This window comes from Oryzias latipes, chromosome 19, assembly GCF_053564925.1.
Source record: "Oryzias latipes strain Hd-rR chromosome 19, Olatipes_Hd-rR_3.1".
In the NCBI taxonomy this organism is placed as follows: domain Eukaryota; kingdom Metazoa; phylum Chordata; class Actinopteri; order Beloniformes; family Adrianichthyidae; genus Oryzias; species Oryzias latipes.
The window spans coordinates 10,932,465-10,947,005 of NC_136255.1; the positions used below are offsets into that span (position 1 = coordinate 10,932,465).

Genomic DNA, 14,541 nt, shown 5'->3' on the forward strand with positions numbered 1-14,541 from the left:
TGCATGTCCTATCCGGCGAGGCAGCAAGACTTTCATTTCTTAGAGCAGGGGTGGATAACATGTTGCTCTCTGCCTCTTATCATATTTTCTATATACTGTACTTTCACGACCATAACGTGCACTGAAAAGTCTAATATTTTCTCCAAAATGTACGGAGCGCCCTATGGTGCGGCCCAGTGTTGTTGTGTGACTTCGGTAAAGAGGACCTAGGAGAGGACAGCATGAAACGGAAAGGAGGGAAGTGAGGATGTGAAAGAAGACCCCCCCCCCCCCCCCATAGTACAAAGGTGCAGGTATGTGCGTGATACAGAACAACATCATTTTGGAAACCCTGAAAATGCAGTCTGCAAAGAGATACAATTATGAAGCGCAGTTTAAACTGCAAGCTATCAGCTATGCGGAGGAACATAGGAGCAGGTGCCAGAGAATTAAAGATTAAAGGACGTAGCTGAGTTTCCATGGAAACAAGGCGAGGTTGCACAAGTTGGAAGATCGACTCGAGTGCAGCAACTTTCAGCGGATTATAATGAAAAGCTGTCCATCGTCCGCTCCTTTTACTGGGACGCAGCGCCGGGCAAGTGACACCACAATCTGTGAATGAATTGCAGATGCTTGGGCTAACGTTTTTCTGCTTGCGCTGTTGTTCGAGCTTTCTCAAATGCCGGCATCATTCATGAGGAGCCGCACAAAAACAAGAAAGACTCTGACTATGACGAAAGGTAACGTGGCGTGTTTGATAGACATTTAGCCCAGCTGTTCATTTCAAATACAGAAAATGAGGAGTTTGATGGATTCTTGAATGGTGATCAATGACTGAAAAAATAAAAAATAAATCACAACCAACTTAGTTTTGCTCCCGCTACCTTTTTAAAACACACACTAGCATGCATGTTTTACAGGTATTTTTTAACGTTAAATACAGAAAAAAAACTACCGTAACTGAAACTGCGCCCTTTAATCCAGTGCTTTTGTTGTGTAAGGAGAGGAGTGTGTTATTGTAAATAATATGGCTTTATTTGTGTGTTTGTGTGTGTATGTCTTGGCAGCTCAGTGCGCGGTGTGGCTCTTTCACTATCACAGTAAAAATTTCGGCTCTTTGTGTCAAACTTGTTTGCCACCCCATTTTAGAGGCTTTAATAGCATAAAAAAACGGCAGAGGGTTTTTTTGGGTTGTAAGTTTTTCTCATGTGAAAATCACTGAATTCATTAACGTTTTAATCCATGTTATATCCGCCGTTTTTTTTTTCTATTTAAGCCTCTAAAAAAATGAAAGTCCCGCCTCACTGCCTTGACATTTGATATGCAAATTTCGGCCAATCAGATCAACCAGAAAGGTTACCGCCTCCAAGTGACAAAGACACCCCCTGAACACCCCCCCCCAAAGTGACAAAACACCCCCTTAACTCAGGATTGCAACCGTGCAGTTGTAAAATGTGGGGTCGCTCAGTTAGCATTGTGCTTCCGCAGTTGTAAGGTTTGCTAACCCAGTTCCTGAATACACTCACTCAGTTACCTTTGCGCTTGTTCAATTAATGGCTGCGTACAATGTGTAGATACAAGAAAAAAATGACACCGTTCAACACATAAAGCACATATGCAGACAAAACACAAAAAACAATATACGAGGCTCAGGAGGATGGGGAGAGGTGGCCCTCATGTATCTGTCCTTTGAGTGCAGGTCTGTGAGCCAGGCCCATTCATACAGGAAGCACAGAGGAGGGAGGGGGGTAGTAGAAGAGCCGAGGTCAAGCGGGGGATGAGTTGCAATTGCAGATAAATAGATAAATAGATAGATTCTGGAGTTAACCCTTCAAGAACTTGGAGATGAAAATTTGAAAGCTTAAAAAGAATGTCAGTGGGAAAATTCTTGAACTCACAGATTTAAAATAAAACAAATTGTTTCATGTTCTAAGCAGAAGGACATTGTTCCTACCTGACAGGGTCTAACACTGGCGTGCGGACCACTTTGAAAAGGCGAAACTGGAGAGGACACTGGACTGCCTTTTTTTCTGTGGTCCGAGGGGAAGGAGGGGGGGAGAAGGGGGGGAACAGATCTCCTGGTTCCAACACGATGTGATCATTGTCCTGAGAAAGAAAGACATGAGCAATGAGTGAACGATCTCGGCTAACCAGCAAGTCATCTGTACAGCTATTTAAGGTCTTTCATTGCGTTGTTCTAAGGTGAGTACAAAATAATGCAGACAAATAAATTAGGTTTTTATTTTTAACTAACAGGAATCTAGCCAAGATCAATTTAATATAAGATAGGGCAAGTTAAAATAATCCTGTTAATTGTTACAAAGCTAACAAAAAAAACAGAGTATTGATCTGATAATAGAAATTAAGTGTGGTCCTGTTGTATAGGGTAGTGGTCCTCAACCCCCGGGCCCCGAACCGGTACCGGTTCGTGGGTCATTTGGTACCGGGCCGCACAGAAAAAATAAAATAACTGACATGACTTCCGTTTTATTTATTTCGGAATCTGAAAGATGTTTTAATTTCTAAAAATTGCCAGATTCTCTGTTACATCCGTCTATGTTACTCTTGATGCAGGCCAATTCGCTCATCTTGGTCACGTGATAGGATTCGCTCATCTTGGTCACGTGATAGGATACCGCTGAAATAAAACCCAGGAACTAGCAAAATGGGGAAAAAAAAGACGTCTTTGAAAAGTTTCTTTGCCGAGTGGAAAAGGCCCAGCCAGGAGACAGAAGAGGAGCCTTCAACTTCCAAAAAAAAGAAAGCTACGTTTAATAGACAGTATCAGGAGTCCTTCTTAAAATACGGATTTATCCCAACGGGAGATTCCCTCGAACCATTCAGCATTGTTGTGAGTTGGATTTTCCATGCACTTATTTTGAAGGCATGCTTAAATGTTATAATAATAGCGACCAGGGAGTGTTGCGGGCAGAGAGGACGTCGCTCATGTCATAATTCCTGTTTATTGTTATTTTTAGAAAATACCACAGTTTTCATGCAAGTCTTATTATTTTGTTGTACTGTAGTGTCTGTCACGTGCATGTTTGGTCTGCTGTCGGAGTTCCACAGGCTGCAGGGGTTACTGTCGGAGTTGGCATCACAGGGAATTAAATCAATCCCCTTTGCCTGCTTTGGTCAAAATAAGGTTGAGCACGGGTGTTTCTTTTTGCCTACGGGTCCTTTCATCTGGAAGTTAAGTTGTTTCACCCTTAGTTATTTCTTCCTGTTGTGTTTACTTCTTTTTAGCACCATGAGTGTGGGAAAGGGAGAGGATGATGACACCTGTGCGATGTACAATGTTTAGCGTGTCAAAATAAAAGTGCAGAGTAAATCTTATCACGTGTCTCTGCTTTTATTGCAGCATTGCTGCAGCGTGTGTCCGCCACATATTACATACCAGTCCGTGAGAATTTTGCCAGATCTCAAATAAAGGTTGGGGACCGCTGGTATAGGGGATTCACAAACTCACCTTGATGCCTCTGAGAGATACGAAGGCCTCTTGTCCAGGTCTTAACGCTATGATATCCCCTTCCACCAGTAGACTGACAGGCAGGTTGACCAGCTGAGCATCCCGGTATGTCCAGTGTAGAGACCATGACGGGGATGAAGGTGTGTACAGGTCTGGATACAGAGATGTGGGCCACTGAACCTCCCCCACACAGCCTGAGAGATATTCTGGAGAGGAGGACAAACGGAGGACAAAAGGTTAATGTCACAGACTTCAGCTTTCTTAACAAAATCTTAAAAAATACAGGGCTCCAGACTGCGACCATTTGGTCGCATTTTGCGACCAAAATTTAAGAGTGTGCGACTGAATTTTACACCCAGTCGCACATGTGCTACCAGTAAATTTGCCTCCCCCACCCTCCGTATTTTTTATACATTAAACATGGAAGGGGCACGTCAATGATCGATGAAATGAGCAATGAAATCATCAATGAGACGCGAGCGCACACGCACGCAGACTGACACACACTCGCGCGAATACTCATGAGACTGGAGCACACGCGAGCACACACTCGCGTGTCATTGAGTGATGCGTGTGAGAAGAATAGGGAAAGTCCATGCAAGTGGCTAAAATATGTGGAGGGGGAGGGGCCTAGAGATAGTCGAGTGCGCGAAAACATCTGTGGGAAGGAAACAGAGACAAATATCATCACAACCTGATATTTGCGTCTGAGCTAGGAGCAAGCGAATTATTGATTCGTTCTTCCGACCTGCAGCTAGTGTACCAGTGCCAGAGTGTACAGCAGGGGTCTCAAACTCGTGAACCAAACCACGGTTCTCATCATGCACGGCTGTTACGGCAGAACACCGCTCCCGTGGGAGATGGTCAGCTGAGGAGCATAAATGTCCCACACGTTCATGCGTGACAGCTAACGGGGCTGTAACATTAAACACGTGTGAGCGACAACACGATTTAAATCAGGCGGGGGAAATGCAACGATAGACGTGTTTAAGATGAACCAGCGCCCTTGGGGGGGGGCATGAAGTCGAAGCTGCAGCGAGACTGAAAGAGAACAGGAATTAGGAGTTGTCCTTAACATTAAATTTAGTTTTAATATGCCTCTCCCACTAAGTATGAGCTGTGATATTACATCTTTTATAATTATTTTAATGTTTTGTAATGGATGTAGCCTTTTTTTAATCAGTTGGTATTTTAAATTATTTTAATTGATCAGTGAACTACAAAAAACCCATCAGGACGCATGTCCCATAATGCATTGTTTTGTAGTCTGTAGGTCAGCTCTTAGTCAGTTCAGTACTAAATTTCCAGCTGCGTTCGCTCTGATTGGGGTCTTGCTCCCACCCCTTTCTCGTGATATTTTTGTTTTGATTGACAGGTGATGTTGGAGCAAAAACAAAAATATACGTCACACACCAGGTGATCTGTGCAGCGTTGCGTCCATCTGGGTGATCTCAAACACGCTTATTGTGCATCTTGGCTGAACCTATTTGGTGTCACCAAGATGAATTTCCATCCTCTAATATTTACATACATTTAAATATTGTTTGAAACTGTGAAATGACGAAAAGTTACTACGGTAATCACTTGTTACTAAATTATTCTAAATGTATGGTATTTTTTTTACTATTTTACTATTTTTACTTATTTGTACTGGCATGACAGCGATGGTGCTGTCAGTTTACCTCGTTGTTGCATCTTCAAAAGTGCAGAATAAAATGTGACACTGAATTTGAAACAGCACATTGTAATTTCTGCATCTATTATTAAGGTATTTATTCGTAATACAGTGGAAATTAGTAGATTTGGTTAGAATGTTGATTTACAGTATGCGGCCCTAAATTCTCTGGTTGTGCCCCTAAAATTTTCAGTTAGGGGCCACTGTGCTCCTAGTGAAAAAAGTTAGTCTGGAGCCCTGAGAATACTCTGAGAATTCTTTATGACTGAGATCGTATTAAGATCCAGTGGGAGGGAGGAAAATGGTGTACAAGGAGTTGAGGTCAATTGAAAAACACTGGTCTCAATATTTTCAATGGAACATTGTTTCCCTTTGACAAATGAAAATCACAAAGGGAGGATTAAAATCAGCAGACTGACATCTTGACTGGCAGACAGAGATTGCAAGATCATCTCAAAGTCCCACTCCAATCATCAGAGTAGGCCCGCCACCATTTCTCGCCATCCATCTGTTTACATGGTCTCCTGCTAGCTTTTAGCCCCTAAAAACCCAAGCTAACATTACCGGTGCGAACAAACAGCAAGCAGGATCCATCAGAATGGAGAGAAGCAGGAAGGTTGTGGCCTGCCCAGCATTTTTTCTACATCACAAATACCCTCTAAATTCAATTGCCATGTTTTCATCTCCTTTTGATTCCCAATAATTTAAATATTCTTCATACACCATTCAAAAAATAAAGGTAACACTACGGAAACACATCCTATACCTTTACAAATGAAATATTATTTTGAAATGCTTTATTCTTTACAAAGCTGCAAGCGCTGACAACACATGCACACAAAAATTATTAATAGCGTGGTGACCTGAGGCTTACCCTAACCTATGGCCACTAAGACTACTGGGAAATGTGAAATCCTGTACCATGAGTAAAAAAAAAGCTAATGAGGGAAGTGATCATCATGTTGTATGCTGTTTGCGCTATGTGTACTCTAATAAATAGGCTGTGGTGCCAGAAAGGAGATTGACTATGCTGTTTATCCGTCTATCACACCCTCTCTGAGACTGTTCGGGGTCGTGCAGTATATGGGTCAACTATAGCTCAGCTCTCGGTCTCCCTCTGCAAGTCAGGTACCAGGTGGGTTGTTACAGTGTTGTCAGAAGTGGGATTTTGAAGAGCAAGAGATGGCAGAGATTAAGCGACAAATCTGGAGTTGCATGGAGACAAGACCGTACAAGCAAGAGGCAATGGCAAACCCATAAAAAGACTGTCACCAAATTTGTCAATATATCCATAGAAGAATTAGGATTGATTGATTTATGGAGGGCTGTAAATCTCCATAAGAAAGATTATACACATTACTCAGCAAGTCACAAAGTACATTCACGAATAGATTATTTTTTCATTCGAAATCCGATATTAGTAGAGTTGAAGAATGTAAAATTGAGTGTGCAGATGTGTCTGACCATAATATTCTACACATGAAAATATATATTTTCAACAGGAAAAAACAAACAACATGGAGACTGAATGTTGGAATTTGGAATGCTGAAGTGATTTTAAAACACATAAAAACTGATATAAAACAATATTTGGAGGAAAATAATAACTGAGCCGTAGACCCCACAGTATGGAAGCGATTATGTAGCATAAATAAAAAGCAAAGTCAAAACCAGAAATGCTTTTTCATTTTCAAAATGAAAAGGCATTTTTTGACTCAAAAATATAATGAAAAAGCAATCCACCAAAATGCTTTTTCATTTCCTTCCTTCAACAAAGCTTATTCTGTCACTTAATTAAAATTATAATGAAAATGGTATTGGACATTTCATTTTCAAGACGTTCTCTGGTAAATGTGTAGCATAATTCATTTAGAAATGTCTAATTTGACAATTAAAATGAATTAATAGAAATGCTTTTTAATTTTCAAAATGAAGCTGCATTTTTTGACTCAAAATTAAAAAGAAAAAGCAATACTTCAAAATGCTTTTTCATTTCCTTCCTCAACCCAGCTTTTTCTGTCACTTAATTAAAATGATAAAAAAATGGTATTTGACATTTCATTTTCAAAAAGGTCCCTGGTAAATGTGTACCAAAATTTCACCCTTAGTTAGCATTTTGAAATATTGCTTTTTTCTTTTTAATTTTGAGTCAAAAAATGCAGCTACATTTTGAAAATTAAAAAGCATTTCTGTTAATCCATTTTAATTGTCAAATTAGACATTTCTAAATGAATTATGCTACACATTTACCATGGACCTTTTTGAAAATGAAACGTCAAATACCATTTTCTTTATCATTTTAATTAAGTGACAGAAAAAGCTGTGCTGAAGTATAAAATGATAAAGCATTTTGAAGTATTGCTTTTTCTTTTTAATTTTGAGTCAAAAAAAGCAGCTTCATTTTGAAAATTAAAAAGCATTTCTATTAATCCATTTTGAATGTCAAATTAGACATTTCTAAATGAATTATGCTACACATTTACCATGAAACGTCTTGAAAATGAAATGTCAAATACCATTTTCATTTTAATTTTAATTAAGTGACAGAATAAGCTGTGTTGAGGAAGGAAATGAAAAAGCATTTTGGTGGTTTGCTTTTTCATTATATTTTTGAGTCAAAAAATGCCTTTTCATTTTGAAAATGAAAAAGCATTTCTGGTTTTGACTTTGCTTTTTATTTATGCTACATAATCGCTTCCATACCACAGTGATATGGGATACCCTTAAAGCAGTAATGAGGGGAAAACTAATAACTAAAAAAACATGGTTAAGGAAAAATAGAAATAAAAAGTATGAAAAGTATTCTATAAAATAAAAGAACTTGAAAAACAGTTCATAAAAGGAAATACAACTGAAATATTTAAACAAATACAAAACATTAAAAAAAAAATCAATGGCATGTTAGAGGAATAAACAGAAAAAAGCTTATTTATTTTAAAAAAAGTTATTAGGAACTAGGACCCAAATCAACAAAATAACAAGCCAAAAGAATTAAACAGAATTCAAAGAAAAACAGACACTAAATACAATTTATGAAGTCATTGATCCGAAACAAATAAAGTAACAAACAGCCCAGAGGACATAGAAAAAATATTCAGTAACTACTATAAAAAATGATATTCCTAGCCTCTTTTAGCTTGTGACCAAGATAAAAGAATTTTTATCTACCATTTATTGGAATGAATCAAAAATAAACTACACACAGCTGAAATCACAAAAGAGGAAATATTAAAAAACCATAAATACTCTGAAAAATAATAAATCACCAGGCAGCGATGGCTTCCCAGCTGAATGGTATAAAACATTTAAAAATGAACTCACCCCAGTTTTACACAGGTCTCAGAACTGGACCCTACAAAATAATAAAATGCCTATTTCTTGGTCAGAAGCAATTATTTCAGTCATTTTAAAACTGGGGAAAACAGTCATGTGCTAGTTACAGACCTATATCAGTACTAAATATAGATTACAAAATTTATACATTTATAATTATACAATAGGATAAACACATTTCTCCCTGACCTTATTGATGAAGACCAGACATAAAGAGTCGCCAGACACACGATAACATCAGGAGAACCTTGCATATAACTGAAAGAGCCCAAAGAGAACATAGAAGTACAGTGCTCTTAAGTATAGATGCAGAAAAAGCTTTTGACTGCGTTAATTGGAATTTTTTATTCTTAAGGGCCATACACACCGGGACGAATATTGGTGCACGTTATTCGCCAGCGTTTTTCAACACATTTTTTGTTTTCACATCCAAACGATTTTCGCAGACGATGAGCAGAGTGAACATGCAAATTCATTCCCTGACATTAAATGGCGCTAAAAGTAAAAGAGAAATACCCCTGTACACAAGGTGGCGCTGCACAACTTTACGCTTCTTAAACTCGCTTTTCACTCAGAAGAAAGAGAGCAAGTATTTACGCGAAGATTTTTGTAATCGCTGTTGCATTTTTCATATAGTTCTTTATGTTCCGACACCAACGAGACCAGCAACTCTACATTCATCTTGCCTTGCATCTTCTTCGTCTTATTTCTTCGCGGCAGTGTAGACGCTACTTGGCGTATATCTTCTTCGCCGTTACGTATGTGTGCTCGGCAAGACAGTTTTGTGTTTGAGCGCCCCCAAGTTGTGTTTTACTGTAAGTTCAGAAGCTCCAGACACGTGTGCAAGGGAAGTGACCCTCATGCTGTATGCTGTTTAAGTTGAGTGTAATCAAATAATTGGACTGTGATGCCAGAAAGGAGATCAAGTAGTCGGCTTATCTGTCTATCAGACCCTCTCTGAGACTGTTCGGGTCGTGCGGTGTATGAGGCACGAACAGCTCTCCAACTCAGCGAGATAATTGGTAGCTCAGCTCTTTTTCCCCCTCTGCAAGTGACGTACCAGCTTGGTCGTTAAAATAAAAATTACATTTATTAAGTCATGGAGGTCTTGATGTCTTCTTCTGGTTCTTAGAGAAGACGCTACTCAGGCATAGAGCAGCTGCACTTCTCAACTATTTTTACCGCATAAAAGCGTAAATATTGAGAAAAGCAATTCCTAAACATGCCACCCAAAAATAAACTGAGGAATATGAGGACTCAAGGAAGATGCTTCATTTTGTGCTGGAAAAGATCAAAGTTATAAAGATTGTTCACGGACAAATTCTGGATGCAATAGAAGTGGGGAAGCAGGTCCGGGCTCTGCAGGAGCAGTGTTTCAACAGGATGGATATAATCAAAAAACGAATGGATGACCAAGAGCAGATCTCCAGATCTAATGACGTGATAATTGGCGGATTGAAAATCAAACCCCGGTCATACGCGCAACGCAGTGACCGCCGGGAACGGTGAGGAATCCGACGAGCAGGACACGAGCTCTGTGGAAAAACAGGTGGAGGAGTTCCTAAAGTCCAATGGAATTTCTCTGCACACAAACAATGTGAAGATCTGCAGACCTCTACCAAGGACAAGAGACACCGACAAAGCAGAAATCCACTTAAAGTTTGTCAATCAGAAACACAAAGCCGCTTTATTGAAGAAAGGAAGAAATTTGAAGGGAATCAACGTTTTCATGAAGGACAATCTCACTAAAAGGAATGCCGACATCGCCAGAAAAGCACGTTACTGGAAAATGCTGGGAAAAATTCAAGGAACCTGGGTAAAAGACTGTAAAACTTATACCAAACTCTGTGGCTCCCCTGAGCAGTGCAAGGTTGTTCTTATCAGGAGCATGCAAGATTTGGAAAAATATTTACCCACTACAGTCTTAACAAGAGATATATGAAGATGCTGGTCTTACAAGATGAGTAGCTACTATCCAGGGCTTCTAAAAAAAACACTTTTTCTTCAACAGTCACATGCAACCAAACGACTCTCAGAGATCTGAATGGTGAGCAAACCGACCTTAAAATAATCAGTGATAATGACAACAACCTTCAAGACATCCACACTGATAATTTCTTTTCCACTGTTAATATGGACTGAAAATATCACAGCATAGATGACTTTAAAAACTCTTTTAACCCAGAAGGAAGACTGTCAATCATTCACTTTAACAGCATAAGCATGTATACCAATTTCAAGGTGTTTGTTCAGCAAAAGAAACTGAACAAAGATACAAGTCATATAAAAATAAACTAACTGAAATAACACGGCACAGTAAAAAAGCGTACTTCAATAATCTACTGAATGAAAATAAAAACAACGTAAAGCAAGTTTGGAAAATATTAAATAAGTTTCTCTTGTCCTCTGTTTAAAGAATTTTTTATAGAGGTTATTTTTCTTTTTACAAGTATTTTGTAGACCGGTGGTTAACCAAGGGCAATTCTTTTTGTAAAGTGAGCTAAATATTTCTAATAAAAATTTATAAGTGATGTCTACATTTTTCTCTTTGTACAGTGTTTCAGTTTTGTGTGGATAAGTCATTATTAAGAGAATTCATAGTTTTTTTCATTTCTTAACCTTATGTAGACTGGTTCTTTTATAATTTTCCTTGTCTTCAGAAACTGAACAAAGATACAAGTCATATAAAATAAACTAACTGAAATAACACGGCACAGTAAAAAAGCGTACTTCAATAATCTAATGAATGAAAATAAAAACAACGTAAAGCGAGATTGGAAAATATTAAATAACATCATTAAAATGGGACAAAAAAGCGAACATACCCAGATTACTTTACAGATGAGAAGGGTCAAAGCTATAAAATCAATGAAGCAGCAAACGGCCTCAATAACTATTTTGTAAACGTGGGTCCAGAGGTGGCAGTGGAAATTTCAAAATGCAAAACCAGCAAAGACAATAATCCACCCATCAAAAGGATCCCACACTCAATCTTTCTCTCTGATGTAAACGAAAATGAGCTGATATCAATTGTAAATAAATTCCATAGCGACAGGCTGGCCCGTAAGAGTAAAAACTCAAAAGATTGTGAGGATGTAGATATGACAGTGGTGAAAAAGGTAATTAATAGTATCTCTAAGCCTCTAACGTACATATGTAACTTATCATTACAAAGTTGGAGATTCCCAAATCAAATGAAAATTGCAAAAGTGATTCCTATCTATAAGAGCGGAGACAAACACCAATTAACAAACTATAGACCTGTTTCTCTTCCACCATTGTCAAAAATTCTAGAAAAAATATTCAATGATAAATTTGTTACATTCATTGATAAATATCACATTATAAATGAAAACCAATATGGTTTTAAGGAAAACAGATCAACCTTATTGGTTATCATTGATGATGTGGAGGAAATCACAAATGCTCTGGATAAAAAGAAATATGCAGCTGGAATTTTTATTGGTTAAAAAAAGCATGTGACACTCTCAATCATGACATCCTACTTAACAAACTGGAAGTATATGGGATAAGAGGACTAGCACTAACTTGGGTCAAAAGCTATCTAAGGGGAAGAAAACAATTTGTCAAGATTGATGAATTTACATCAGAAACTATGGAGATAAGTTGTGGTGTCCCACAAGGATCAATTCTGGGCCCGCTGCTATTCAATATATACATAAATGATACATTCAATGTTTCAAAGCTTATGAAACTCATATTTTCTGATGACAAAAACATTTTCCATTCTACAGACAATCATAGGGAACTTATTAATGTGGTAAACACAGAGTTAAACAAAATAAAATCATGGATGGATTATAACAAATTATCTTTGAACCTAGATAAAACCAAAGTGATGTCGTTTCGTAACTACAAAGCCAATACCGAGCTCTCAATTGAAATAAATGATGTCCGAGTTGAAAGTGTTACAGAAATCAAATTCTTAGGGGTTGTTATCGATGACAAACTAAATTGGAAGCAACACAAACTAAAGTCTCAAAAAGTATTTCAATCATAAATAAATCTAAACATATATTAGAATATAACAGTAGATAATTATTGTACTGCTCTTTAATATTACCAAATTTGATCTACCGAATGGAAATTTGGGGGAACAATTATAAGAGCTCACTACATCCTCTCTTTTTACCTCAAAAACAAGCCATCACAATTTTACATAAAGCCAGCTACCTTGATCATACAAACAATTTATTTGATCAATTCAGACTTTTAAAACTGTTTGGCCTTGTTGATTTTTACACTGTACAACTTCTAGAGCCTGTGGGAAATCGTTACCATTCAATATCCAAAAACAGTTCTTAGATAATGAAGGAGGCTACAAACTGAGGGGATGTAGGAACTTCAAGATTAAACTGATAACAACCACAAAGAAAAGTTTGTGTGTGTCGGTGTGTGGCACTAAACTTTGGAACGGGTTAAGTAATGAGCTCAAAAAATTTTCAAATATCAAAATATTCAAGAAAAAGTATAAAAAAACTCTGATTTCACAATATGAAGATAAGAGTTAAGAATCAATAGGCGTTTGAATAATTCCAAATTATTTCCAAAAATGTGTAAACTTGATTGTTGTTAAATACTGTAATGAAAGCTCTTTTAATTACAATCAATGAGTATTACATTGTAATGTGCAATAATGATTAATTAAATGTTTAAATTACAATCAATAAGCTATTGATTTTCTTTACTTGATCTGCAATGTGTAGCAATAATTACTGGTGTATTGTGATAATGTTTTCTATGATTATTAAATATTGATCACCGATACTGTTTATTGAAATCATGAATGAATGTTTTCCGAAGATAATCAATCATTTTGTTACTTGAAAATAATCTGATCAGAATCAGATTACAAAAACTGTAAAACTATAAAATTAACTAACTCAGTAGGGGTGGGATTATATAAATTCACTTCTTCCCACTCCATTTCAAGCAATAAATCAAGCTCTACTTGACTTTAGTTAATGTTCACTGTATTTAATTAAGCAAAATGTGATTTAAGTGACTTTTTTTTTTAACTCTTTATTTTTGTTTTATCATCGCAACACAAAACAAACATAACAACTCCCTGAAACAAGTTTGACCTTAAGTCCACATTCAGTATAGTGTAAAGCAGGTAAAATATAAAAATTACAATTAAAAAAAAACATTGATGCAAGATGTGACAAGCAGTTCAGTTAAACATATATTCATACAACCACAATCAAAAGGTACAAGGAACAGTCACAGCCTCAAATAGATTTTAACTGCGTGCCATCGACGTTCAAAGATATCTGATTTTAGTTGTAGCAATGCTGTCATTTTTTCCATCAAACGTGTTTGATTCTTTGTTTCCATTCAGTTACAGAAGGTGATGTTACATTTTTCCAATTACCTGTTATGATTTTATTTGCGACCAGTAATAAAATGTGCATTATATATTTTTGATCAGCATCAAAGTCTTTTGGAAATACACCAAGCAGATACGACAGAGTACTTAAAGGAACGTCATGATTTACAATAGTTTCAATCTCCCTCTTAATATCTTTCCAAAATTCACAGATAGCTGGGCAATCAAAGAAAATATGTGTATGATCACCAATTTTTCCACATTGCCTCCAACATAAGGCTGTGGATGAGCCCTTGGCAAAATTAGAAATCAACAGGGGTGTGTGAAAAAACGCATTTTGATTTTCCAGTCAAACTCTTTCCATAGTTGGCTATTAATTCCTACATGGCTGTCCTCACACAGTTTATCCCATTGTTCATCTTCTATTATGCAGTTAGATTCCAATTCCCATTTTTCCTTGATATTATATGTATGCTGTCCGGTGGCAGTTGAGAGTCTCTTATACAAATTGGAAACATGTTTATGCGTCGGAAAGTTTTTTTCTGCGATTGTAGTAAAATATTGTTCTATGCAGTTTGGGGTTTTATTGATTCTGTCTCGCTCTTTGTGCTTCATGATGTAATGCCTGATTTGTAGATATTTATAAAAATCATTCGGTAGAAGACCAAATTGTCTTTGAAGCTGTGAAAAGGACTTAAATTCTGTTCCATCGAACAACTGGTTAAGAGTTATAAG

General features: G+C 37.3%; 1 protein-coding gene across 3 annotated transcripts in view; it reads right to left on the bottom strand.

Moving 5' to 3' along the window:
• tmem94 (transmembrane protein 94) overlaps nt 1-14,541 on the bottom strand; it is a 170,986-nt gene that overhangs the window by 119,246 nt on the left and 37,199 nt on the right. For all 3 annotated transcript variants that reach the window (XM_078937017.1, XM_078937016.1, XM_078937018.1), the window contains exons 6-7: nt 3,449-3,654; nt 1,934-2,085 (exon numbers count right to left, since the gene is read on the bottom strand). In XM_078937017.1, the coding sequence (XP_078793143.1) occupies nt 1,934-2,085; nt 3,449-3,654 (358 nt within the window). The remainder of the gene's footprint in view (nt 1-1,933; nt 2,086-3,448; nt 3,655-14,541) is intronic.